The 26,842-nt window shown below is 40.7% G+C and overlaps 2 protein-coding genes across 2 annotated transcripts in view; one reads left to right on the top strand and one right to left on the bottom strand.

Annotated features, from left to right (window-relative positions):
- SIAE (sialic acid acetylesterase) overlaps window positions 1–13,901 on the top strand; it is a 37,710-nt gene extending 23,809 nt beyond the window's left edge. The window contains exons 5-10 of the mRNA XM_008521088.2: window positions 777–948; window positions 2,358–2,467; window positions 3,040–3,173; window positions 9,232–9,389; window positions 10,407–10,599; window positions 11,972–13,901. Coding sequence (XP_008519310.2) covers window positions 777–948; window positions 2,358–2,467; window positions 3,040–3,173; window positions 9,232–9,389; window positions 10,407–10,599; window positions 11,972–12,223 — 1,019 coding nt within the window. The 3' untranslated portion in view covers window positions 12,224–13,901. The remainder of the gene's footprint in view (window positions 1–776; window positions 949–2,357; window positions 2,468–3,039; window positions 3,174–9,231; window positions 9,390–10,406; window positions 10,600–11,971) is intronic.
- Window positions 13,902–16,160: 2,259 nt separating this feature from the next.
- Window positions 16,161–26,815, bottom strand: TBRG1 (transforming growth factor beta regulator 1). Its single transcript, XM_008521092.2, has 9 exons — window positions 25,079–26,815; window positions 23,308–23,378; window positions 22,437–22,669; window positions 21,760–21,896; window positions 21,330–21,476; window positions 18,138–18,235; window positions 17,768–17,878; window positions 17,195–17,337; window positions 16,161–16,507 (listed from the first exon to the last, which is right to left on the bottom strand). Exons 1-9 carry the CDS (start codon window positions 25,226–25,228, stop codon window positions 16,362–16,364), a joined length of 1,236 nt encoding a protein of 411 aa, XP_008519314.1. The 5' UTR covers window positions 25,229–26,815; the 3' UTR covers window positions 16,161–16,361.
- Window positions 26,816–26,842: the final 27 nt, after the last annotated feature.

The following is a 26,842-nucleotide window of genomic DNA, read 5'->3' as shown; positions in this document are numbered from 1 at the left end:
GAATTCTCATTATTACACTATCAGCTTTTTGGGCACTGGGCCTATATTGAGTTTGAATCTTTTATAGTGCCGAGCGAGTGACTTATACATAGTAGCTCTTTAATAAATACTGGGTTGAATTGATCCCGTCAGTTCTATGTGTGTGCATGTTCCCTTGTTCATCAGCTTTCTTCTGACATGGAAATTGCCCGTTCTGGTCTGTGTTGGTTACTGGGCTGTATGGACACATGAGCTAGACTATACTGAACATGTAAACACTGGTTTTGGTTTCTGTTGCTTTCCTTTTTGGCCAAACTTCCTGTGACTTACTTGTCCATGTTTTCATTACCATAGCTATAAAATTGGGTATAAAACTACCCAGAAAAAATATACATTTCTTTTCAACATGCTCCCTGCTTGCTTATTCCCCTCCACAGAGCTAAGTGGGGATGAATGATGAGGTGAGAGGAGAGGTGTAGATGATAGTAGTATAGAGGCCCAATGGCCTTTCCGCCCCTCACCTGTTAAAGAGGAATATTAATATTCCTAGGTTCTCAGGAACCTGTAAGTGATGGGGTAGCATGCGGTGGGGGGAAGCCGTCTTGCCTGGCCAGAGAGCTTTGGCTCTCTGCTAATGAGACAATTGCCTCTCAATCTTATCCTACTTTTTGAAAGTCTTAGAAAAGAATACAAGGAATGACCCATACCCATTCTTCTCACCTAGACTCATCTAGTAGCTACAGTTTGTATCCATATACTTTTTCCCTGACTCTTTCTTTAACTATTTCTGTGAACAGAAAACTTGGGCCATGGAAGTTTCCAGTACATGTCAGCAGTGTGCTGGCTCTTTGGGCGTTACCTGTATGACACTCTGCAGTATCCCATTGGGCTGCTTGCCTCCTCGTGGGGTGGGACACCCATTGAAGCCTGGTCATCTGGAAGGTCACTGAAAGCCTGTGGGGTCCCTAGGTAAGGGTAAGAAAGCATCCTCAGTCTGGGAGAAAGCTTCCCAGGAAATTATGGAAGAGAGAAGGATCACGGTCTCCTCTGGGGAGTCAAGTGTGTGTTGAATGTCCAAATATGTACTGAATGTATGTAACTTATTCCATGCACAGAAGTCACCATTGCAATCCTCAGAGAATATGTCAAGAAGCAATTATGATTCCTTTCCTCAATAAGTAATAGCTAATACTTACTGAAAGCTTTCTGTATGCCACATATTGCTGTCAGAACTGTATATATATTAATTCACTTAATACAACAACCTCTTGAAGTGTAGAACCTATGAATATTCTATGGATAAAGATACCAATTCTGGGAGAGGTTTAGTAACTTGCTCATGGACACGACTTGTGAGTGACAAAGGCTGCTTCAATGTCTGTGTTCTTAACTACTGTGCTATATAAGAATAAATAGTCTAATAGGAAGAAAAAATGTACCTGTAATCAAAGAAATATCTTAGTCTACTGATTATGAAAGCACACTTAGGAAAAGCTAGACCAGGAAGAATATTTGGGGTGGGAGAGAAAGGGCTAGTTACTAAAATCCTGGTATTAGTATTAACATAGAGATTAACAGTCTGTGACCTGCTTTCACAGACATTGTCTCATCAATTCTGGGAAGGCCTCTGGGAAGAGGATGGACTTGGGCTCTTGAATAGTGTGGTAAAGGCTTGTCTGTGGGGAAGTGAAGACATTCAACTTGGGAACAGAAAGAATGGCCTGTGGAAGAATAGGAGGGATCTAAAGCTGGGCCTCCCAGATCTCTGGGGACATGGAAGGGACAATACCAAGGGTGTAGGGAAGTGGGCATTCTCTTACATGACTGCCACGAGTATAAATTCATATATAAGTATTTCACAGAGAAATTTAGGAACATGTTTAGAGCATTACAAAAATGTGCCTTTTGACCCAGCAATTTCCTTTCTGGGAATTTATCTTAAGGAAATAATTAAGCCTGTATGAAATGATTTAGCTGTAAGGAAGATAATCTTGGCATTGCTTATATAAAAGCAAAAAGCTTAAAAAAATCTAAGTGTCTATCCATTGAGCAGTAGTTAAATACATTTATTGCCTCTATGAGAGACTCATAATGAAACACTCTTCCTCTTTGGTTTTGATGACCTTATCTGCAAACTGGGATGGCCCACTTTGAACTCACAGAAAGCTGACTGATACACTTATCCTGGGAAGAACCTGGAGGTGAAATTTGGAGACTGTTCACTTGTTTTCATGTGAAACAGAGAGGTTCAATTTAATTCTCTATTGCTTATCTCAGAAGTTTGACCCAAATGAAAGGTGGATACACTCCCAGCTTAGGGATCATCATGTGATCGATCACTAGCTCTCTCCTGACACTATGCATCTTACTGATTTCAGGTTCACTGCATCTGATTTTGTAGCCGGTCCCAGTCAGCACTCTGTCCTCTGGAATGCCATGATCCATCCGCTACATAATATGACTCTGAAAGGGGTGATATGGTATCAGGGTGAGTGTTCCATTTACTATTTCTCCATTGTATCAGTTAGCTTTTCCTGTATAACAAACCACCCCAGAACTTAGTGACTTAAAACAGTAATAATTTTATTTAGCTCTGTTCTGGGGGTCGGCAGGTAGTTTTTCTGTCTGGGCTGCTTTGGCTAATTTCTGCTGGGATCTCTTATGTGTCTGTGGCCACCTGGCAGGTTGTTTGGTGGCTGGATGACTCACGATGGCCTCTCCCTCATGTCTGTTGACTGGGAGCTGTCCATGTGCTGGAGTACCATGGTTCTCATGTGGCCTCTCATCCTTTAGCAAGCCAGCTCAGACTTATTTATCATTTACATAGCAGTTTCTGGGTTCAAGTGTATCAAAGGAGAGCAAACTGCAAAGCTGAAGTGCTTTTCAAGCCTCTGCTTGCCTCATGTTTACTGATGCCCCTTTGGCCAGAGCAACTCACAAGTCCAGTCCAAAGATCCTGCAGGAAGGCCCACTTCCTAAGGGCAGATAGAAGTTGGGGAGTAACGTGTGGCTGTTTCTGCATCTACCCCAAACTCCTCTCACAATTTGGACTGTTTTTAGGGGAGTCCAATATAAATATTAACAGAGACCTGTACAACTGCACATTCCCTGCACTCATTGAAGACTGGCGCCAAACCTTCCACCGTGGCTCCCAGGGGCAGACAGAGCGTTTCTTCCCATTTGGATTTGTTCAGGTATGTGTTGAGAGGAAGAGGGTTTTTGGGCACTGAGGTGCGGATGTGCTGTCTAGATCTCTTTCCTGGAATCCATGTTCCTTTTTATGTCCTCGTAGCCTGCTGGTCAAGACCTGAATGTAAGACAATTCATCTCAGTTCATTGGTGGGACAATTAAATCTTTAGAAAAAGTTAATTAGTAACTAATATTTCTTCTTATTAAAAAAGCATTACATGTTCATTAAAGAAATATTAAAAAGATAAGCAAAAAAAGAAGCTAAAAACATTTATAATTCCACAATCCAGACATAACCAGACCTTTTCTGCTCATGTATTTTTAAAATAGGATCCATACCACAATACTGTATCTTATCTTGCTTTTTCTCATAATTTCATATTCTGAACAATTTTCATGACAATAAATATTAATCTTTAGCACAATTTATAATGATTGTAGAGTGTTCAGAAATGTGGCTGTATTGTAATTTATTTAACTAGTCCTCATTAGATGGGCACTTAGGTAGCTTTAAACATTTTGCTTTTTTAAGCAATGGCATGTTTATTTTTTTTGTAGCTAAATCATTACATATGTGCTTAGTTATTTCCATAAGATAAATGAAATTGCTGGATTAAATTGAACACTTTTTAAGGCATTGAAGATGTCCACAAATTTCTCTGTAGAAATTTATAAATTTGTATAAAATGATTCTCTTAGCACCTGTGTGTGAGAATGTCCACTTCCCCACACCCTCCCAACTTGGTGTTATCCCTGCCACTCCTTAGAATGAACCTTGCTTTCGCACTCCTAGCCCATCTCACATGCTCTTTGTCTGGGGTGGTCTTTCTGTCTCATACTTTCCCAGCTAACTTTTCATCTTCCTTTAGGTCTCAGTCTGCATATCAGTCAGAAAGCCTTCTGTGACTATCCAAAGTCTGGGTTAGACACCCTCTCTCTCCAGATGGGTGATTCTTAGCACCCTCTGCTTCCCCTTTTTACCTGCATGGAGGTTGCACACATGGCTGTATTTCCCTGGATCACATTTATATCCCCAGTACCTAATTGGTCGACACTTACTAAACATGGCCTAACATACAAATGAAAAAATAGATCAAGAGAAACCATACTTTTAATTAGCAGTAACTAGTCAGTTTCTGCTTTCAGCCTTGCCTAAAAGGAATAAACGTATTTAACCAAATTCATAATTGCCTTGCCTTACCTGTTCATATGACCCCTCCAAGACCTAGAGTTTTTAGCAGAGTGGTAGTTCTGACTTTTCTCAAACATAGCAAATCAAACAAGTAAGGTATTATAAAAACAAGGCTCAAGTCAACATAATAATGGAATGGGCTTTAATGTTTGAATTGGACATACATACTTCCAGACAGCTGCCTCTGCACGTCCCACGCATAACCTTCTTCTCACCATCCTCCCTATCTCCTCTACCTTGTCCTATTTCACTATACCTTTTTTTGGATGAAGACTTTTATAGACCTTCTTTCCACTTATAATTACTTTACAATCATTTTCTTCCTTCTTTCTTACATTTGTTTTGACTTTGAAAAAAGATTTTTTTGCTCATTATTTTCAAAATAGCAACTCTTGGCACCAGTTCTGAACTACTCTTGGTGGAAGCTACATTTGGACTTTTGAGGTACATTTTTTTTATCTCTTAGCCTGTGTACATGGTGATTTGAATGTGACTTCAGCCACTTCAAACCTAAAGTGTGTGTTGAATGCTTATTAGATGCCATGAACTGTGTGAAGGGCTGGCAATGTAGCATGAGTCAGAGGCCTGGTCCTTGCACTTATGTTTATGTCTTTCAGTTTATTAGTTCTTTAGCCTTTGGGCTCTAACTTTGTCAATGAAAATATGCTGGTTACTTGTGGAAAACTGGGAGTATAAATGTACATCTTCAAAGGGAAGTATCAGCTATGAGAATGTAATGGATCAGGCATGGATCCTGGAGCTAGTCTGCCTGGATTCAAATCCCAGCTCTGACACTTCTTTAGGTATATGATTTTGAACAAGATATCAAACCTCTTTATTATTTTAAGTATTAAATGAGTTAATCCATGTAAAGTGTGGCACATGCCAGATAATAATGTTTATTATTATTAATGAGAGAAGTCAGAAAATCTGGAGGGACAGTTGGTCTGTAAGGAAAGGTGAATTGGCTTTATAGAAGTGCTGGGTCTGAAATGATGGTTGCGGTAACTAGAGCATAGTTAGAGATGTGGGACTGAGCTCAGTGGAGAGACCAGGACTAGAGACATGTACCCGAGAGTGATTAGTAGAGAGGTGTCCTGCAGCATGAGGGGGAAAGAAGAGCATGTGGCTAGGGACTGAAGTCCTAGGCGTATCTTTTTTAAAGGGGTTAGGAGGACCAGTGGAACAGACTGCAAACTGTGTGTTTGTAAAATCCTCTAAATTTGGCCACTTTTACATTTTTTGCCTAATATATGCCTTCATTAGCAACAGTATTTCTACCAAACACTGTGGGAGACCGCACAGTGCCCTACTAATATCTCAGATTAGGAAAAACACAGGAATTTCTTTTGGTTGTGGAGTATGCTGGTGTCCCCATGTGGCCAGTATGTAGTAGTGCAATCAATGAAATAAGTGGAGAATTGCTACAGGAATTTTCAGCAAACTGCCATTTTGAGAAAACTTCCTTGGCTTGAGTGGCTATTATTAGCATTCCTTCCTGTTGTGCTTGAAGCTGGAACTTACTCTAGACTCTTTCTGGTAACTTTGTTGCTACGATCCTTATTATGCCACTGGCTGATGAACATGGTTCCACTTTCATTCTTCTGGGTGTAGTGTGGGAAGAAGATCACTGGATCTTTCTAGTCCTGTTTTGTAGTTTTCTTGAGATTCCATTGTGAAGTGTCAGCACCTTTTATCATTTCATACATTAAAACCGATTTACTTAAGAGATTTTAATAAGAGAATTGGAAGTGTCCTCTTAGTTCCATCTCATATCCTTTGTTCCTTATCCTTTCTGCTACTATTGCGACTTCTCCAGTGTTTTCCTGATGATTTTCTAGTCTTTCTGGAACAACTCAAGAAGCAGAAAACTTCTTCTATCCAAAGCTTCACTTGGCCACATTTGGAGGGATGATCTCAGGTCTTTCCTGGGCTATGAGAGTAATAAGACTAGAAGGAACAGTCTATTGAGAATGCAGCTCCTCTGATGCAGAAATTCTGAAATGGAGTTCAAAGACAATGTGGTTGCTTGCCCAGGCTGTTTCCCAGTTTGCGACTTGACTTACTTTAAGATCATAGTTTGTAAAAGAGAGGTAATAGGTTGATGCCTCTCATTGGCTGGAACTAGGGCTAAGAATAGGTGCTAGCTAAGTCAGAGAAGAGGGTGATATAGACATCGAAGAAGTAAGGAAGGAAGAACTAGTGGGACCACGTGCATTGTAGTAATATTAAGTGTTTTTAATATTACTATGTCATATCAGAAGGCTCCAGTGTTTCCTCCATATGACTGAGGTCAACAAGGCCATACATGGTCCCCCTGCCTCCATTACCCCTCTGACCTCATCTCCTAATTTTCTTTGCCTTGCTTACCCCATTTCAGCCACACTGTCTGCCTTACTTTCTTTAAGCGCACTAGGCATATTCCTGCCCTAGGGCCTGCCGTTTTCTTTTCCTTCTGCCTGGAAAATTCTTTCCCCAGTATATTAGTTTTCTATTGCTACATAACAAGTTACTGCATATTTAGCAGCTTCAAACAATACCACACACATTTTTTACCTCACAGTTTCTATGGGTGAGGAGTCTGGGCATGCATGGCTTAGCTCAGTCCTCGGCTCAGGGCTGTGGTGAAGGTGTTGGACAGAGCTGGGGTCTCATCTGAGGCTTTGGGTTTTCTCCAAGGTCATGTGGCTGTTGGCAGAATTTATTTCTTCGAAGCTGTAGAACTCATGGCACTAACTTCTTGAAGGCCAGCGGGTGAGAGGCCTCTGACTTCTACGCCCTCTTTTAAAGGACTTACCTGACTGGATCAGGCTCAGTATCATACTCTTCCTTTTGGTTACCTTGAAGTCAACTGATAAAGGATCTTACTTACATCTGCAAAACCAAGCACATAATTCAGATGTTATAGATTTTGAGTGTTGGATGTTATCCTTTCTCTTGTGTCCCATATCCAGTGGCTTGCCTGGTTCTGTCAGTTGGTTTTTTAGATTATCTTATTTCTAACTATCCCATTCCCACTACAAAACTTCTAGGTTAGACCTTTCTCTTTTGTGTCTAGAATATTATAGTAGCTTCTTAACTAATCAATCTCTCTGCTTTCAGTCTTTTTTCTTCACAGAACTATTTACATGATCACTAGATTAATCTTTTGAAATAGTCCTTTAGTCATGTCAGTAATTTCAGTGGCTCTCTAATTTTTAAATTGAGGTGAAATTCACATAATGTAAAATTAGCCATTTTATTATTAGTCAATTCAGTGGCATTTAGTACATTCACAGTGGTTCCCTATTGTTTATAGAATAAAGTATAAACTCTATCAAACACTTGCCTCACTGTTTTTCCACCTTTGTCTTTCCTATGTAAATCCTCTAGTCCAGCTAGATTGGTCTCTCCAAGCTGCCTTTCTGCTTCCCATCTTTGCATCTTACGAGGTTCTAACATGTGAACTATGAGCATCCTATTTGTAGTGACTTCTCATATTTTCTGTGCCCATCCAAATTTTTTTACATATTCTAAGGCCATGTTTTCTTATTATAATAAACTTTGTATCTTCTAAACTTAGTGCATTTGCTGTCTGTGCCACCAGTAAAGCATGAAATCCATACTATTTTATACTGTATTTATTAACATTTCTTATGTGCCAGTCTGTCCCCTCAACAAATTGTGAAGTACTTGTACCAGTTAGCTACTGCTGTGTAACAAACCACCTCAAAACTCCATGACTTAAAATAATATTTATTTTTATAGCTCACATGTCTGGGTAGCTGGGTTGGTTGACCTTGGCTGAGCTCCACTGGGCTCTTCCAAATCTCTGTGGGTCAGCTGGGGGGCTGTGTTCTGGTCCAGGCTTGGCTGGAGTAGATTAGATGAGGCAGCTCTGTTCCACAGCTCTCATTTTTCTTCAGCGAGTAGTGGGCTAGCCCAGGCATGTCGTTCTCGTGGTGATGGCAGAAATGCAAAAGAGCAAGTGAAATCACACAAGGTGTCTAGAGACCTAGGCTAGGAATTGACTGTGACTTCTGTTTCAGTCTGTTGACCAAAGCAAACCACATAGCGAAACTCAGAATCAAGTGGTGGGGAAATATACTCTTTCTCTTAGTGGGAGAAACAAGCAAGGCTATATGGCTGGAAGGTGGGGATATAGGAAGGTGTGAAGAATTGGGGTCTTTGATGCAATTTACCACGAGCTCAAGGGCAGATTCCTCTCTGCTTCCTTACAGTACCTGGCCCTGTGTTGTATACAGATGTATCAGCTACCTATGGCTTTGTATCAAACTCAGTGGCTTAATACAGCAGCCATTTTATTTGCTTATGATTCCATGGGTTGGCCAGGCAGGGCTTAACTGGGATGGCTTATCTCTGCTCAGTGTGATATCAGCTGGGCTTGCTCATGTGGCTGCAATTTGAAATTGGACATTGGCACCTCTGTCTCCTCATGATCTTCCAATTTCTAAGGCCCCTCTCTCCACATAATTTCTCCAGCAGGGTAGCTGGGTTTTTTTTGTGTGTGTGGCCATCTCAGGCTTCCAAGAGAAAGAAATCATAAGGCAAGGGCTTTTGAGGCAAAGACTCAGAAGCTGCACAGCATCACTTCTGCTGCATTCCATTGGTCAGAGAACATCCAGGCTTAGCCCAGATTCAATGGGAGAAGAAGTAGACTCTACCTCTTGATGTTAGGCATCGCAAGGTTACTTTGTGCCATGTGGGATGAGAGGGATTCAGCCACAACAGTAAGAAGCTTAGTGAATACTTGTTGAATGAACATTTAAACAAATGAATGAAGCAGAAGCAGGGTCTGCTTGTGAAAAGGACTCCAGTGTAGGATTCTGACACAATAAAATTCTGATATAACAATCTCTTTACTTTGCAGTTATCTTCTTATTGGTCTGCTGCAACCTCAGATGATGAATTTCCTGAGATCCGTTGGCATCAAACAGCAGACTTTGGCTATGTTCCCAACCTAAGGATGCCCAACACTTTCATGGCTGTAGCTATGGATCTCGGTGATCGGAACTCATCTTTTGGCAGGTATGGTTGCTTCTTGTACTTTGCTTGAACAATATTTGTTCTTTGTAGGCTTCACTCTGATGTTCACTTGTGAGGGAACGGAGAGTAGGTGGTCTAAGGATTGGACCTTAGAAGCATTATCTATCAAGCATTCATGCTGGGATGTGCTGCAGTAACAAAAAACACCTCTTAACATTTCAGTGCCTTCATGCAACAAAAATTTATTTCTTGTTCATACTACATGTCCAAAGAAGGTCAACAGAGAGGCTCTGCTCATCATAGCCATTCACAGATCCAGAGTGACAGAGGCTCCATGGTCTGTGCTTCTGTGGTGACCTTAAAGTCTCACACTGGCAGTTAAAGGCTTCCACCTGGAAGCAACGTGAGACACTTCTGCTCACGTTGCATTAGCCAAAGCAAGTCATATGGCCATGCCCACCTTCAGCAAGAGCAGGAAATGGAATTCTCCCATGGACTCAGGGGAGGAGTAATGGAATATTTGTGAACAGCCCTGACGACTACCACATATTAGCTATAGGATATGAGGGGATTTCAAATGTGAAATGGAGCCCAACACATAGTGTCTGGATTATAGTAGGCTATTGAATAAACAAATATTTCTTTATTTTTGAATGAATGAATATTTATTGAAGAGACAAATAACAGCTGGAGGGGACCAAATAATGAACAGCTGATTCGAATGAAACACAGGGCTTTTAGAGGTTGGAATAGTCTTATGAGTTAGCTCTCCTAGGTAGGTAGAATGCCTTACCTTCTCCCTCCCTCCCTCCCTCCGTATGTTCCTTCCATCCAAGTCATCTTTTTCTCACGGTTTCCAACCCATAGAAGGCCCAGAGCTCCATCTATGGTTGCCATTCACTATTTCTCTTTAACTAGCCCCGATCATTGGCTATTAGGGTCAGTCAACTTTATTTTCATCTTCTTAAAGCGTGCTTTATATAATATTTCCTTTTTTAAAAAAATATGGTTATTATTGAGCTCAAACCCAAAGTTCTCTACTTGTTCTTTGTCCTGTAGCATCCACCCTCGAGATAAACAGACTGTGGCATATAGGCTGCATTTGGGGGCCCGTGCTGTGGCTTATGGTGAGAAGAATTTGATCTTTCAAGGACCACTGCCTGAGAAGATAGAGCTCTTGACTGACAAGGGGCTGCTCAACCTCACGTATTCTCAGCAAATCCACGTGCAGAGGCAGGACAAGATATTTGAGGTGAGAAGAAGAGCAGGAACAATAGCGCTTCATCCTGTGTTGGGAGTCAGATTTTCTCCACACTGAGGCCCATCTTTTTAATTATCACTTTACTGTGGGGGAGGTCTTGGATGGTGGAGTCTGAGTTTATCTTAGAGGGGCAATAAGCACCTATTCATTCATTCACTTAGAGGCAATTTTGATAGACAGGACAGTCAAAATGAGTCCATATTGAAATGATACTCCTTTTAGATTTTCCCTTCCAGAACCACCATCTTGGCTCTGGGAACGGCCTGCAGCTTTATTTGTAGGTTACCTATTGAAAGGATCCTTGTTGTAGAACATTTCCCTCATCCTTGGATGTCTCTTTTGTCACACTATCCTAAATTCTGATATTCTTTTGAGTTTAATGTTTCCTTTCAGTGGCTTAATCTTGGTGATTTGTCACTTAGTGTGAATTAATGTAATGAAACTACTTTGTTCTAAAACCTAGCAAGGATCATGCTACAGTGGAACTGGGCTATTGATTAGAGGTTATAGGAGTCTCTGTAGTTGGGGGTGAGGGGACAGAGGCATTCCTAGATGGAACATTTAAATGAGTGTCTTTGGGAATCATAAGGCCATGAGTGTGTGTGGGGGGGTTTGTACGAAAAGAGGTCATTGGAGGAGGTGAAAGATTACGAAAGGCAAACTTTAGTTACACAGGAGTTCATCTAGGGCTACTCCTCCTCTGGTATCCTGACTATCATATCCACTTGCCTCAGGTGCTTGGTCAGTGCTTACTCTACTTGGCTTCTTTAGACACTGGGTTTTAGATGAATTCTAGCTCCCAAGAAGTCTCTGTATTCTGAGTTTTCCTCTTCAGTCAGTTGCTGGCAGTCTTCCCATCATCGGGACTGGGAATCATAGTTGGGGTCAAGACAGAATTTAACCCTTGAGTCCTGGATAATTTATGTTCCCCTCCCTGAATTGCTTTCTGAATTGAGAAAGGCTTATTACCTAAAGTTCCTCTGTGCTCCTTCTTCATTCCTCAGCTCCTTTGGGAGTGCCAAAGAGTAGTGGCAGCTCCTAGATTGCTTCCTCACACAGTCCCTGCCTGCTTTGCTGCTTGGTGGGAGTGGTCATAGCAGGAATGTTCAGGGAGGCCTTCTCTCTATGCTTTGTGTGGTTATGCTTCCTTGTCTTCCTCAGTAATTTAATGTTTTATTTATTGATTTGTTATTTATTTTATCACATGAACATTTATCAACCTGTGGCTGTGCTGACCTTTGATTGCTGTAGGAAATGGGTGGCTCCTCTTCCCGGTTCTAGTCTGGCTGAAAGAGCAGTTCCCAGTCTCTTGGAATAACCTACTAACACACCTAACTGTTCCTGTTTTATGCTCTCTTATTAGATCTCATGTTGCAGGGACCAGCAATGCAAGTGGCTTCCAGCTCCTATGAACACTTTCTCCACCCAGACCCTGGACCTGAATATCAGTTCTTGTCATGATACTGTGGTTGCTGTTCGCTATGCCTGGGCCACATGGCCCTGTGAATATAAACAGTGTCCCCTATACCACCCCACCAGTACCCTGCCAGCTCCTCCCTTCATTGCTTTCATTACAAACCAGACTCCTGGATATCACAGCAAGGACATGAAATAATTTAGCTGCAATATGATCATATCTTAGATGGAAGTGTGGATCCTTTAGATTTTGGCATTTAGGAGTTTAAATGATGACAACCATTGCTTTTAAAGGAAATTAATACAAGGTCTCATTGGACAGCCCCAGCTAGCACATGGCTGTTTTCTGTATTCTGAGATGATCCAGGGCTCATAGGCAAATGAAATGATTACTTTCTCCCCCGGTTGGTCTAGGTGTCTGTATTGGACTAATTCCAAACTACAAATTGAACCTCATTGTCATTCACTTCCTTCATTATTGGGAGTGCAGTGTCTAACACTTTTGTCCCCTTACATTCAGAGTTGTGGAAACTCAGGATTGGCAGAGATTTCAAGGCCATGTAGGCCAGGTAGTATTTATATGTACTTTACAAAATTTGACAAGTGGTTATTGAATTTCTGTATAAAGTTTCCATTCTAAACTTCCCAAGTTTTTCCTTATGTGGAACTGAAATCTTTCTTCCACTACCCAACCATCTATCAGATAACTGAAGATAGCCCTATTTGTGTTCTAAGCCCCAAACAATTCTGTTCCTTCAATCTAAATAATGAAAATGTGAATGTTGAAAACCAACAAACCAGGACCCTGTGCAGGCATTTGGGGGAGGTGCTGAGGGATTGCTTTAAGGAACAAAGAGAAAGGGTGAGGTGGTGGGAGCCCAGGATGGCCCTCAGGCTGCCCGGAGCAGGAGTGGGGGAATCACAAGCTTTGAAAAATAGGAGTGGAGGTCACTGAGAGGCAAACAGGTCGTTAGAGTTAAATATGAATCTCAGGCTCTTTAAAGGTAAGAGGTTTAACTATAAAAAGGATGATCCAGATGGAAGAAAAAAGTCAGGCTGAAAGTAAAGCTACATGATAAGCGTTTAGAAAAATAATCCAGGTGGGGCAAATATGAAAGAGGGCTTATGTGTGTACTCTGAGGAATCATAATGCTGTTGATTGGTTGATTAAAAACAGCTAATGGCACTTGATAATTGTGGTTATCTACTAAAAGTTGGAAATAAAAGTATAATCATTAGTGGCATGTATACATTTATATCCAGTCAAAACTGGGTTAGGAACGGGCTTGTAAATTGTCCTTTGAAGCATGAGAAAGGAGTAAGACTGTTACCTATGAGTAGCTTCGATTCCCTTAATGTGAAAAATGAGAACTAAAGCAGTAAGCATCTCTCCCCACACCTGTCCCCCAAGTCATCCTGGTGTAGCTCTGAACATCAGGAATAGCTTTGTCAGTGTCAGGATTTTATTTTAGTAAAAACCCAAAACAACTATGTAGTCTGCAAGGAACTTTGGTTCCCCTGAGGACTTCCTAGTACCATTAACTCCTAACAGCCATATACATCTGGCCTAATGGGAACCATGAATGTAGTAACAGACTCCTGAGAAAAAGTAAATCTATCCAGCCACCCCTCCCCACCCCCAATACACGTACACTCAGGGGTTCTTCTAGTTTGGAAGCAGCTGGAGATAGCTCAGCTCAGGTTCCTTTCACCCGCAACAACCTAGTGCACAGAGTGTAAAAAATTAGGCTTAGGTAGTGGATATATTAATGGAGGCATGTGAATTTATTTTTAATGGTTGAATAATTTAAAGCATTCTGTGATAATTCAGTTTATTTCTCAAATTAAAATAACTTTTTATGGTTTGAAAAATGAAAGTTATATCATTGTAGAACATTTAGATGCTAAGAAAAAGCCTAAGTAAAACTCACCCCAAAATTCATAATTTGGAGAGAAACACAATATTTTGGTCAATGGTCACTTGATTTGTTTGGGTTGTATTTTACATATTACATGGTATATTATCTTGTAATTTGTGTTTCTGACTTATTCTAGCAAAATAATTTTACTATGTAAATTGAATATAGATTTAGTGTTTCAGTTTGTGGGAGCCCCAGGCTTTATTTAACCAGTTTCACATTAGTAGACATACAGGTTTTTTCTAATTTTTCCTCTATTAAACTAATACCATGATAATTGTTACCTGCAAACATCATACCACTCTTATTTCCTTAGGGTAATTAATGTCGAATGACATGTTTAACGATAAATATGTTTAAAATTTTGATTACCTACAGCTTAACCCTCCCAAAGTGTTCAACAGTTTACATTCCCACCAAGGTATAGTCCCATTTTTTCCCCTCATTCTCATTGACGTTGGATGTCAAATTTAAAAAAACCTTTTACAATCCAGTAGATGAAAAGATATTTTAGGTATATGACGGCAGTGTTTTTCAAGTTTTTTAAAATGATGATCCATAGTAAAAGCATTTTTATTGTTCCATGTATCCCCAGTATTTATATAAATACATAAACACACTATAGTTGAAACCAAAGTTTCAACCTTTTGACATGCAATGCATTCCAGTATGTTCTTTATTTAATTTTAAAAGATGCAGGTCTTGACTCCCTAAGTTTAAGAATAACTAATGGGTTGAGATCTGCAGTCTGAAAAACACTGTTCTAGGAAAGCTACAAAGTGAATACTCTTATTAAAGAGCACAGTAACTTACTAAAAAAATGTTAAATGTCTTTCTTAAAATGAGACTCTCTTTTAATATGTATTTTACTCAGGCTGTAACAGAATGGAAAGATATTTGCTATATGAGAAAAGCAGCATATATCATTTCTGTATAAGTGCAAATATGTTCAGGCAACTTACGCAGAGAAAAAAGACTAACGAAAAACATTAAAAAATTAACAACTTTGAGGGGGCTGGCCCCGTGGCCGAGTGGTTGGGTTCGCGCGCTCCGCTGCAGGCGGCCCAGTGTTTCGTTGGTTCGAATCCTGGGTGCGGACATGGCGCTGCTCATCAAGCCACGCTGAGGCAGCGTCCCATATGCCACAACTAGAACGACCCACAACAAAGAATATACAACTATGTACTGGGGGGCTTTGGGGAGAAAAAGTAAAAAATAAAATCTTTAAAAAAAAAAAAATTAACAACTTTGAGTAATCCCCTTTCCACCCCTGATTTGCTATTATCCAATTTTAATAGATTATTTTTTTGCAATGTAAAGTTATACCAACTTATAAAAAGACTGTAATTAAGAATCATAAAATTAATACCGTTTAGTTTCTGATACTTTGTATTGGCCACTTTGGCGTGCTCTAAATGCTATTGTCTGATGCCCTCCCTTAGCTGCTCAGATTTATTCCTGTAAAATGTTAATCCTATTGGTGTTGTCCCCAGTTGGCAGTTATGAACTGTAGCACAGTAACAATCCAGTTCTCACCACTCTTTCCCCTTTCTTCTACTCTGGGGTCCATTTGTTCCTTCCCATTCCAGCCAGTCCTGGTACCTGGTACCATGTCCTTGCTGCCCATCCAACCAGGTGCTGTGGAGTGGTCAGGTTAGGTGATGCAGTAAAATTCCACCTTAATGCCATAAGCAGGCTCCAAAAAATTTAGCTGCACTGAATGTGGAGTTATTACATGGTTAATGAAATGATGGGGTGAGCCTGTTATGGAGGATGGGAACCAATCCCCAATCTTATCTAAATCTGTGTTATCACGTGGTTTCAATCTGTTTAGCTGAAAGCACACTCTCCAATAAGGAACCACAAATACAGAAAGGGTAAAAGCAGACTTGTTGATTTCCTTGAAGGATGTGTGAAATGCAAAGAAGATGAACAGCGTGCTTTGGACTGGACTCAAGCTTAGGAATAAACAGGATTTGATTTTGATGATACTGACATGAAAATAAAGCAGCAGCTTGGGTTGCAGGAGCTAGGACTTAATATTCCTTGAATTAGAATCAGAACCAAGGGTAGAAGGTTGTTAGAATCTTAGTACATCCATCCTTCATGAGCAGCAGCCATTTCTCACTCTGGCTTATAAAGGACTTAAGTTTACCTCAGGCAGAACTAAGTACAAAACATTATGTTCTGATTACAACAAGATGAAAATAAGCAGGATTGTCAAGAGAAATTTATTACTAAAAATAAAGCAGCTGAAGTTTTTCTCAGGGAAAATTGTCACCACAGGAACCTCCAAGACAAAAGGTGTTAATATCTTCTTCACTCCTGAATTGCTGCCTTCTTCCATATATTCTAAGTTTTAATTTAAGTTAAAAAATTCATCACGATGAAAATGATGTGGATCTGATCCCTTCTTGTTCAGTCTGAAGACTGAGTTGGGCTACACGGTGACGGAGACTTCAAGTGCTGTAGGTGAGTATCTACCAAAGGTTCGTGTGTCAGGAACATGGGTTGGTAAGAAGACACAAAGACTGTAGGCTGAAGCTCCGGGAGGTCCAAGGATCCTGGGGGAAAGAATTCCTTGAGTTCCAGTGTTGCCTGGGAATCTCAGGAGACTGATCAGACACATATATGTTCTTTCAACTCTTTAACATCCTTGCCTCTGTCAACCCAATTTTGCCTTTGTTTGCTAAGACAGGACAGATACTTACTTTTACAATGAAGAAAACTGTGGCTGAAATAGATTAAGTGACTTGCCCAGGGTTATATAGTATATTAGGTAAACAGTGAGAATTTTAATTCTGTTTTCTTATTTACAGCCCAGAACTCTCCCTGTGTGACCCCAATGCCGGATCCCTGATGGCTCTACCCACTTGTGGGAGGGAATCCATGGAACATAGGCAGGACCAAGGCCATGACCTGATCCCTTTTATCTCATTTGAAATTTTAGTCCTATACAGTAAACTTTCCCCTAGAGTTCTGCTTAGGTCTTACTTAGGTAGAAAATGAGAAACCCTAGTTTCTTGGTGGGCCCTGCCTTACTATGATCACAGATGCCCCTTGTGGCTGTGAGGACAGCTGGAGAGCTACATAGGGTGACAGATCCTCCCAACTCAGTACTCTCCAAGGTTGGAGCACTGAAAGCTTATACCACTTACTGCTCAGATATTTAGGGTACTCAGCTATGACCTAAGGGGAGGAGAGCCTAAAATGGTCAATTTTCAAACCAGAAAGGTAAAATTAAAAGATACCTTGTAGAATGGGATCATTATGATCTTCATCAAAGGTCTGTCTTTGAAAGGCTTCAAAGCTTATAGTTGCATCATTCTCTGGCAGTCCTTGGGGTAGCTGCCCATCTCCAGGTTTGCACACATCAAATTTCACCCACTGGTAACTGCAGGATTAAAGGGACTCATTATTGAGAGCTGTCTGTTAGCCATAATAACCCATTTTTACCTCCAAAGGGATTATGCATTTATTTTCCGTAGATCTCTCCCATATATATCTAAAAAACATATTAACTAATAAAAAACCCAAAAGTAGACAGATAGGACTATCTTAGTCTGTGATACAATATTCTATAGAACTTCCCAGCCCTTTTGCTGTCATGGAACACACGGAAAAGGATGATAATTATGGTACAGTGGGATACTGGCTCCTGCTCACCTGTCCAGAGGGCTAAGAGGACCAGTACTGAGGCACACTGGTCAAGGAGTAAGCATACCTTGCATACAGAAGCAGCTTAATGTATGAATAAGCAAAACAATTTAGGTCCCTGGCCTGCAGATCATGGAGCTTCTCTCAAGGGATCTGACCTTACTTACTTGATGCATTTTCGAGCTCCTGGACAACTCTGGATCAGGTTGTGGATGGTTGGATGAGAAAACCCAAAAAAGTCAGCTCCAGATGGAAGCAGGTTGGGCCTGAGTTTCCCCCTAAATATGAGAGGGAGAATTTTACTTTGAGAAGCTAGAGGGAGATAAGAATGGGTTTAGGAATGGAACGCGGTGTGAACAAACATAGTAAGATTTCTTGACTTAGATACTCTGGAGAATCTAGTTGCTAAGACATTTGAAGGATGCAGGATAGTCATCTATAAAATAAAGGATCTCCACTCATTAAAAGCAAGAGAAAAGGTCTCACTGTGCAAGAAGTGATCTTTTTAGCCTGTCTTCAAGCTATTGGTCAACTTACATAGTAGCACTTATGGTCTTGAGCAGTTCTGCATGACAGGCATCTGCAGAAGAGCTGATAATGGCATTCTGGGGGTCATCTTCAGGAACAATTTCAAACTGAGAAAGATAAAGGTGCAATTAGCTCAGTCTTCAAGGAGGAAGTAGTAGGGAGAAAGTCATACTACTCCTTTAACTATTTCTTCACTGGCACTTGAAGCTGATGTATACCATACTAGGAGGTGGGCGCAATTTCCTTAGAGTACTGTTAAAACTTCAAACAAATCCAAGAAAACAGAGAAAGTCCTTTGTTTCAGTTCTGTATTTTTTGGTTGACTGCTCACCAGAAGTCAACACTTAATTTGTCACCTTTCCAGACCCTTTCCTATCTACTTACTTATATCTACAAGTACAAATACATATGGTATTTTAAAAACAAATGACATCATTCTCCATGTAATCTTAAGTTTACTTTATAATATCTGGGTGGGGTACAGGTTATTTTGACTACAAACTCCCAATTCACTTTAGTTTTTGAATTGCAAAATATCTTTACTATTTATAAAAAGAAACTTTTAAGTCAAAATCATACTAATACCGAGGAATTTTGGCAAGAAAGTATTTTTGTAGCAAGCACTATCTAACCAACTTAATTCCTTGACCAGTTTTCCTTAAAGTTTAATGAATTTTTGCAAAGAAAATATTTCTGTAACAAGTTCTATTCAGCCAATTAAATTTCTTCACTAGTATTCTGTAAAGTTCAGTTAAACAGTTTCCATTTTTTCAATGTTTACTTTAATCAAATTATTCCAAACAGGATTATTTTCTGTATATGCGTTACTGATCATTTTTACAGAATCCAAAACAGAGTACAGTTTCTATTATTGTTAGTTTTCTTCTGCAGTTATTATTTCACTTGATTCAAATTTTACTGTGTCAAATTGCAGAGATCTTTCAGTTTGTCAATAATGACTTATCTTGTGAGACGTTTTAGTCAGTGGTGGTTTTATTACTTCAATCAATGACATATGGTGCAAGTTTAAAATACTGATGGTTTATATTTACTTCTCAGCTAATTCATGAAAAACCTGTGAGCAATTATCTTCAAATATTCCAGGATTGCTCTACCATTTGGTATTGGTCATGCCAATTCCAATCTTTTATATTGTGTGCACAGTATCCTATTTGAGCAAGGAGCAATTAAAAGGACAAAATGTCATATTTTGGTCTTGGAGTTCTTTCTCTGTTAGTATGTATAAATCTACTTCATTCTTTTAACTGCTGTGTAATACTACAGGAAGTGGATCTATCTTAATTTTTAACCATTCTCCTACTGATGAGTATTTAGGCTATTTCTGATTTCTTGCTGTTGTAAACCACGCTGCAAGTACACTGTTACATTCAATTCTTTTGTTTACATTTGCACACTTCTCTGGGAAATACTAGAATACCTAGAAGTATTCTGGGTCAAAGGATACACATGCTAAAATTGATATTGCCAAGTTGCTTTCCAAAAAGACTTTACAATTTTCATTGTACTAATGCATACTTGTTTTCCCTATACCCTGGCCAACATTTGCTGTTATCAATCTGGTATTTGCCTATTAGCAAAATAAGATCTTTTTGTTTTATTTGCATTTTCCTAAATACTAGTGAGGTCTGTTCTTATCAACCATTTACGCTATTTCTGTGAAATGCCTATTTTATCTGATTGCTTTTTATTTTGGATGATAGGAACACTTTATTTGGATATTAACCCACTCATATTTTATTCCTATTTGTTGCTTGAGTTTTTTTTTTTTTTTTATTAACGTTATGATAGATTACAACCTTGTGAGATTTCAGTTGTACATTGTTGTTAGTCATTGTTGCTTGAGTTTTAACTTTGATTATGGTGTCTTGTCATTCAGAAGTGTTTACATTTTTAATAGTTAAATCTGTTCCATTTTTCTTTATGGCTTCTACACTTCATGTCTTGCTAAAGAAAACCTTTTTACCTCACTCTAAGATTATAAAAATATTCTTCTATATTTTCTTTTAATATATTTATAGTATAAAACATTCTATAAAACTAAAGTAATTAAAAGTCATATTGGCATTTATAGACAAATAGATGAAACAGCATCATCTGGAAACATACGCAAGTATTGTATGTATTTAGTATATATTAAAGGTGTCACTTGATGTTAGCTGGGAAAAAAAATTAAAGCTCACAATGTACCTAAAAATAATGTCCAGATGGGTTAATAAGCTAAGAAAAAAAAAAGGAAACTAAACACCCCACAGACTATTCTTTTTCAAAAATATGTTAACAATTTGTCTTTCAGAGGAAATTAAGAATCAGCTTGCCACTGTCCATTAAAATTCTATTAGGACTTTGATTAGATTTGCATTGAATTGCTAGATTTATTATAAATATGGTATACTGCTACAACACTGAGTCTTTCTGTTGGAGCATTTTCTGAAGAGAAGTGCTGCACGGCCAAGGTCATCTGAACTATCAGATATGTCCAAACGGTGCTCTGACCAAGATAGGAGTGATGCAGTATTATCCACGTGTGTCAGGCAGGCTCTCAGCTTCTGCTCAAAGGCTCCTTACCTTGCCTTTACCTCCTTTCACTCAATTTTCTAGCATTCTGTAACATCGTCAGACAGTGAAGCCTGGAACTCTGAAAATCATCTGTTTTTTCCCAATGATCAGAGGTGATGGTTGGGAAAAATGAACTGCTTTGAATCATAGCACTGAGAAGGATGAACAAAGGTATTTAATAAGACTGGGATTCAGGTCTCTCAGGTCCTTAAGAGTATGTGCAGCCAGAAACTGCTAAGGGGTTTCTTTGTTACCTCCATTTTGGTCCTACCTGAAACGGCAGAATCAAACTTATCTTCCCTGTATATGGGCCTGCATTTTACAAATAGGCAGGTTTGATCAGGCCTCGCATAATCACCATATTGAGAGTAGAAGCAGCATGATTCAAGGGAAAGGGTGTCAGTAGGAGAGTCAGACAGATAAAGTTTACATCCCAGCTCAATCACTTATTAGCAGAGGTGTGACTTAGGGCCAAACACTTTTCTGCATCTTGGGGTTACCCAAATGGCAATTAAACAGTATCTACCTTGTAAAGTATGAGAACACATAATAAATATTAAGTGCCCGTCACAGAGAAGGTTGTCAAAAAATGGGAAAAATAGTAGTTATGATCAGAGTGGGTACCTGAGGTTGCAGACCACCATCCTTGATCTGACAGGTATATAGACACTTCTGGTCTGGGCACTTCATGCTGGCATAGATTCGAGTACTGCAGTAGCCCACAGGGTAGATGGCACTCTCATCATGGAAGCCAGGTCGGTCGGTGATGATCTATAAAAAAGATTCCCCCAAACCTGTGATTGAGGTCACTGGAGAATTTAGAAGTCCAGTGCACTATGGGAGCCTTTAGAGCTACTCTGGGGCTGCAAAGAGTGACTCAAATCAGAGAGAGCGCGTAGGCTGTGCAGCAGACACAACTGACCTGGTTTCCTAGGGACTGGAGATTTTCTGGGAGTGGTCTGGATCAGCAAGGGGCTGCTGCTAATGGGAACAGGGAGGGAAGGCTTAACCCCATTCCCATATTTCTGATTCTTCTCTCTCTGGTCTCACTCACCTCCCCCAGGCTATATACTGTTAGACCCCCCAGTCCGATGGGGAACACAGGCCGTCCTGAGGGATCCAGGGCAATGGGCTGAACCAGCTTGCGAGCACCTCCCTCCATTTTCTTTTTCTTGGATGTTTTCTTCAGAACTGAAACGCAAATCTGGGGTCACCCACTTTAGGCCCCTCCCAGTGCTGAGGGGAAGGGAAGAATTTACACATGAATGCTAAGAGCAATAAGCCAATCTCATTCTACACACTCACTGAATGGGCACATGGGACTTTTCCCCAAAGCCCTGAGTATCTTTCTAACCCACCCACCTGGCAGTAACCAATTTTAATATTAGTGCTTAGGACCTAAAAGCCTTACAGGTTTTAAGGCCTCTTACTTAATTTATAAGATCAGAAATTTTCCATCTGTGTGCTCAAAAGGCCACTTAGCCCATTTCCCTGCCTCTAGGAAAGACTGAACTAAAGGCAACCCAGAGAGTTGAGGGTGTGCGAGAAGGGGGAGGCCTTAGCCTGCTCCCTTCGCATTTAACCAGCTCTAACCGAAATTCCTCCACCCAAAGTGGCTTTAATACACTTGCTTTTTTAAGGGCTGTTAGGGCTGCTTAAGGATCAGCCGTGTGTGTCACCAGTTAGTACCAGGTCTCTATCATTAGCATTTGAACCACTGAGGCAAGGTACCTTCCAGTTTGTTGTTCTCTTTGCCTTTTTCTTTTTTCTCCTTCTTTGATTTCTTCCCAAATGGTTCCTCAGCCCCACTGCTAGGCCCAGAAATGGGCCCTGCTCCCTGTATAGTTCCCACAGAGCTGGACACACCATAAGTCAGGGGCAAACTGGAGCTGTGGGAAGGAGCTGCAGCCTGCACTTCCCCTTCGGTTAGAGCCTGAAGCTGGAGGAGCTTCTTTAGCAAGTACCTGAGGTCGGGGAAGGAAAGGGAACAGAGGTATGAACTTGTTTCATCTCAATTCAATATTTTACTCAAGTACTGGGAAAAGCCAGAACTAAATACAAAGATTATTACACTCATAAAAATAAGGTTCTTATTGGAACCTAGGAATTACGAAGCTTCAGAGGATAATACTTCAAGAAGCCAAGGATAAAGGATTGTAGCATATCTCTTTTGCATGTGGAGGGTCCCTGTACCTTGATGTTGGAAGGTGTTAGGCTTCTGAAGGGCATATACCATGAACCGCATGTGTTATATACCCACTGTACTTTGCAGAGTAGTACATACTGAACAAATATTTGTAGAATGAAAAGTAGTTTCTTTTATCCCTTGGCTTTTATAATTAGGGAGTTATAATAAGATTACTTATTAGATGTGACAAAAGGATTTTGTGACAAAGATGAATAGAGCTGTCTCATCACCATGGTCCAAGAAGACTTGGGTAAATAGGAACCAATACCACAGGTTGTGGGTTTCTCCGTACTTGATCAATGGCCAACGGGCCGTGAAATGCACAAAAATCCCACTAGAGAAAAATCCCCAGAGCCATAAAACCATATCAATCACCAAAAATGTGATTCTGAACACAAAATGAAGCCAGCTCACCGTCTTTCTTCTTTTGCTTTAAGAAATTTTTCCTCAAGACGAGCAATTTCATCACAAATAGCAGCATTTTCCTTTAAGAAAAATTTTCAATATAATCATACAAAATAAATAAAAGATCAAAGTATTCTGCTGGGAAGAGGAGCTATATTCCAAACCAAAGAGGTCTGTGTGGCTAGGTGAGAAGGAAGAGCTAGTCCACCTTGCAGACAAACTATTAAAAACCTATAGGTAATGGCAGAGTCACGTTCTACTATGGGCAGGGTAATTACGTAATTTATATAAGTGGAGGCACCTTTGAGCGAAAAGGTGAGGCTATTAATGATTATGCCAGAACAATATGGTAAACTACACCTGTCCTAGGCAAACAAAGATGTATGGTCACCTTAATTAGGGTATCCTCGGGCAGAGAAAAGAGCATACTGCTCAAATCTATAGATGTTTAAATTTAGTCCTTATAAATATGAGGAACGTCCATTCTCAAGTGCCTTGATTCTTGGGGTGCTTATAAAACCAACTTAACCCAAGGCATCCCATGCGATATAAACCTTAAAGAGAAAAACTAGATGGAACAAAATTAACTCTAGTATGTAAAATTCTTAAATTTCATAATCTACTTATGTGTATTCAAATATCTTTCTTTACTGATGACTCAATGTGTTTCCCAATCATCAGTCCTGAAGGGAATGCTCCAATCTGATGTTCCATAGGTGGGACCTCAAACTCTGAATGTTCAAAACAAGATCCCTTTTCTTCACAAAACCTTCTTCATGTACTTGATGGAACCAACATCCTTCTAATAACATAGGCTCCAAGCTTTAGATACCTTTGACATGTAGGGGATAAAAGAAAGGTAACAGTTAATTAGATATCAAGTCCTCTTAATTCTACTTTTCTCATTTCTCTCTAGTGCACATACCAAGTGCTAAATAAATGTTTTTGGAATGCATGTTCTAATTTCCAGACCTTTCCTTATGCTTCCAAAAAAGCTGAGAGATGTTCAAGCTTTCGGTACAAAGAAGAGGTAAGGTGGTGATTTGGGCATGGCAGGACATTCGAGGACTCCACTCCCTATTACCAAGCACTGAGGCAAGCTTGGACAAGCCACAATGTTCTAACACAAAGTTGTGGCTGGCAAACCAGTTCATTCATTCAATAAATCCCGTGCCTCTACAATAAAGGAATGGCAGAAACACTTGGGAGACTCAAAAGAGGTTAGAAGAGGGGATTACTGATAGCTTCATGTGCCTATTTTGGGGAAGGGGTCAGTTATGGGTATGCGGGGTGCTTGGGAAATAGGCTGTGCAGTGGAAGTACGAAAGAAACTAGAATCAGGGTGTCTGAGTTGGAGTCAAGGCTCTCACACTGTCACATCTGTCCCTTGAACAAATCATCTTTCTGGGGTTCAGTGCTCTCATTTTAAAAACAGTGCCTCGTTCTCAGGGTTCTCTCGAGAATCAAACGCATTTCTAAGAGTTTTGCGGTAATAACGATAATGCCTAAAACTTATTGGCACATGTTCCAGGTACCAAGCACTTTACTTTCCTCATTTAACCTTCATTAACTCCGCAAGGTAGTTAGCTCTCATTCACCGACGAGGAAACAAAACTACGCAATTTGTCCAAGGACACAAGACTAACAAGAAGTAATGTATCCTGCCAAAGCTAAAGCTGTATTAATGCTGCCACCCTGGGAAGAGGAACAGCTTGGGGAACGATTTCCCGAGTTAGGAAAGCCCTGAGGCGGAGAAGGGCCGAGCGACGGCTGGACTCACAAACACCGTGGCTTTGGCCGCTTTGCGCAGCCGCAGGTACTTGAGCCGGTACTTCTCGTTCTGGCTCTTCTTCGGGAGTTTTTTCATCCTGGCTTTGCTGGACGGCAGCGCGGCCCGCGGCGAGGAGGCGAGGCCGCCCAGCAGGCTCATGGTCCGGCCCCGCTAAGGGGGCTCCAGGGCGCGGCCGGCATCGGCTTCTGGGCCGAAGGGCGGCCGGGAGAGCTGGCTTCGCCTGGTCTGGGCTGGCGGAACCAGGTCTCGGGGAATCGACCTTTCCAGACGTCCCCAAGGCGGACAGCTGAGCCAAAAACCCTGCAACCGAACCGGCTCCCAGTGCCTCCCAGCACTTCCGCGTCTGCCTCGGAAGTAAGCCCTGCCCGGAAGTTACGTAAGGTCGCTAGCTGCGTCTGACTTCCGGGGCTGCGTGAGCGTGCTCCTGTCGGCCTTGCGCATCTCTGGCCCGGTAGGAGGGAGGAGAAGACGGGAGGCGAGTGGAGGTCGGGGCGAGGTGGGCGGCACGCTGGCCCCAAACGACCACTGTGACCCCCGTCTGTGTGGTTAGCTGAGTAGTATTACTGTTGAGCTGAGGCGGAAACAAACAAAAATCTTGCCAACGCGAGTCTCGGGCGCACTCCCGCAGCCCTGTGCGTTTCAACTCCACTTTTTCACACTTGGTACAGACTGGCCTTCCCGAGTGTAGGACGCACTTGAACGCGAGTGCTGGTACTGCTCTTTCCTTGCTTGCTTCCTTTATACAGCTCGGGTAAATGTTTAAGTGCCTGTTATGCGGTGATGTTACTAGGAGCTGAGCCTACGGTGGTGAATAGAAAAAGGGCCTGGGAATCTAGTAGGGAAGATGGAAAATTTAACAAGCAATTTTAATAACATGCTAGCCCTGAGTAGGTGCTCAGTGTTTGCCTAATAAAACCTAAAGTATTTTTCTGTACTTGTATTTATATAGCTCTGACTTTATAACCAAGGTCTGTCTGAAATCATCAGAGAGGGGGATAGACTGTTCTTTAGATGCAGTAATGGTAAATGCGCTGGTCTGAAAGTCAGAAGGCCTGTATTGATTCTTCTTCCCGCAGTGCCACTAACTAGTTGAGTGATGAGCCTCAGAGTCACAGGTTTTTCCTCTCAAAACTGAATATACTCTTTAGAATAATGGAGATGAATGAAGAGTTCTAAACGGAAAGGTACTCTACTCATATACAATTACTGTTACATATTCTAAGTGTAGACTTCTAGAATTGCACATGGAAATTAAGGAAAATGTGTACACGGTCCAAACAATAAATTCATTGAATTACTGGAGAAAAATCTAACGCTAATATAAGTAACTTAGAATCAGGGTTCAAAAAAAGAGGCTTAGAATTGATGACCCAGGTACTTCATTTTTGAAAATTGTAAAAATAGCGATGGAGTCTTGACAAAATGGTTTTAACACAGAGAGAAGGCTTATGAAAGTCCCTTTATTTCCATCCATATTGAAAGCTGCCCTTGTTGTAGCTGGCGCGGTTTTAATAGAGCAATTCCTCGTGGTGCCAGTGCGCTTTCACAAACGTACTCAAGGCAGCCATATAGATTCATTTTTGGAAACTGCCAGGAATGTTTTCAACCTACAAATTATTCATATTCATGCCTTTCATACTATAGATTGACAGTTTACCTTGGAACCTGAAAATAGGTAGTTCTCAGTAATATATGAAGAGATTTTCTTTTTTTGAAAAAAAAAAAAAAAAACCCTAGGGCAGGCCTCGTGGC

This window comes from Equus przewalskii, chromosome 6, assembly GCF_037783145.1.
Source record: "Equus przewalskii isolate Varuska chromosome 6, EquPr2, whole genome shotgun sequence".
Classification (NCBI taxonomy): Eukaryota; Metazoa; Chordata; class Mammalia; order Perissodactyla; family Equidae; genus Equus; species Equus przewalskii.
Note: the sequence above shows the minus strand (reverse complement) of the source record. Positions and strands in the feature narration are given on the sequence as shown.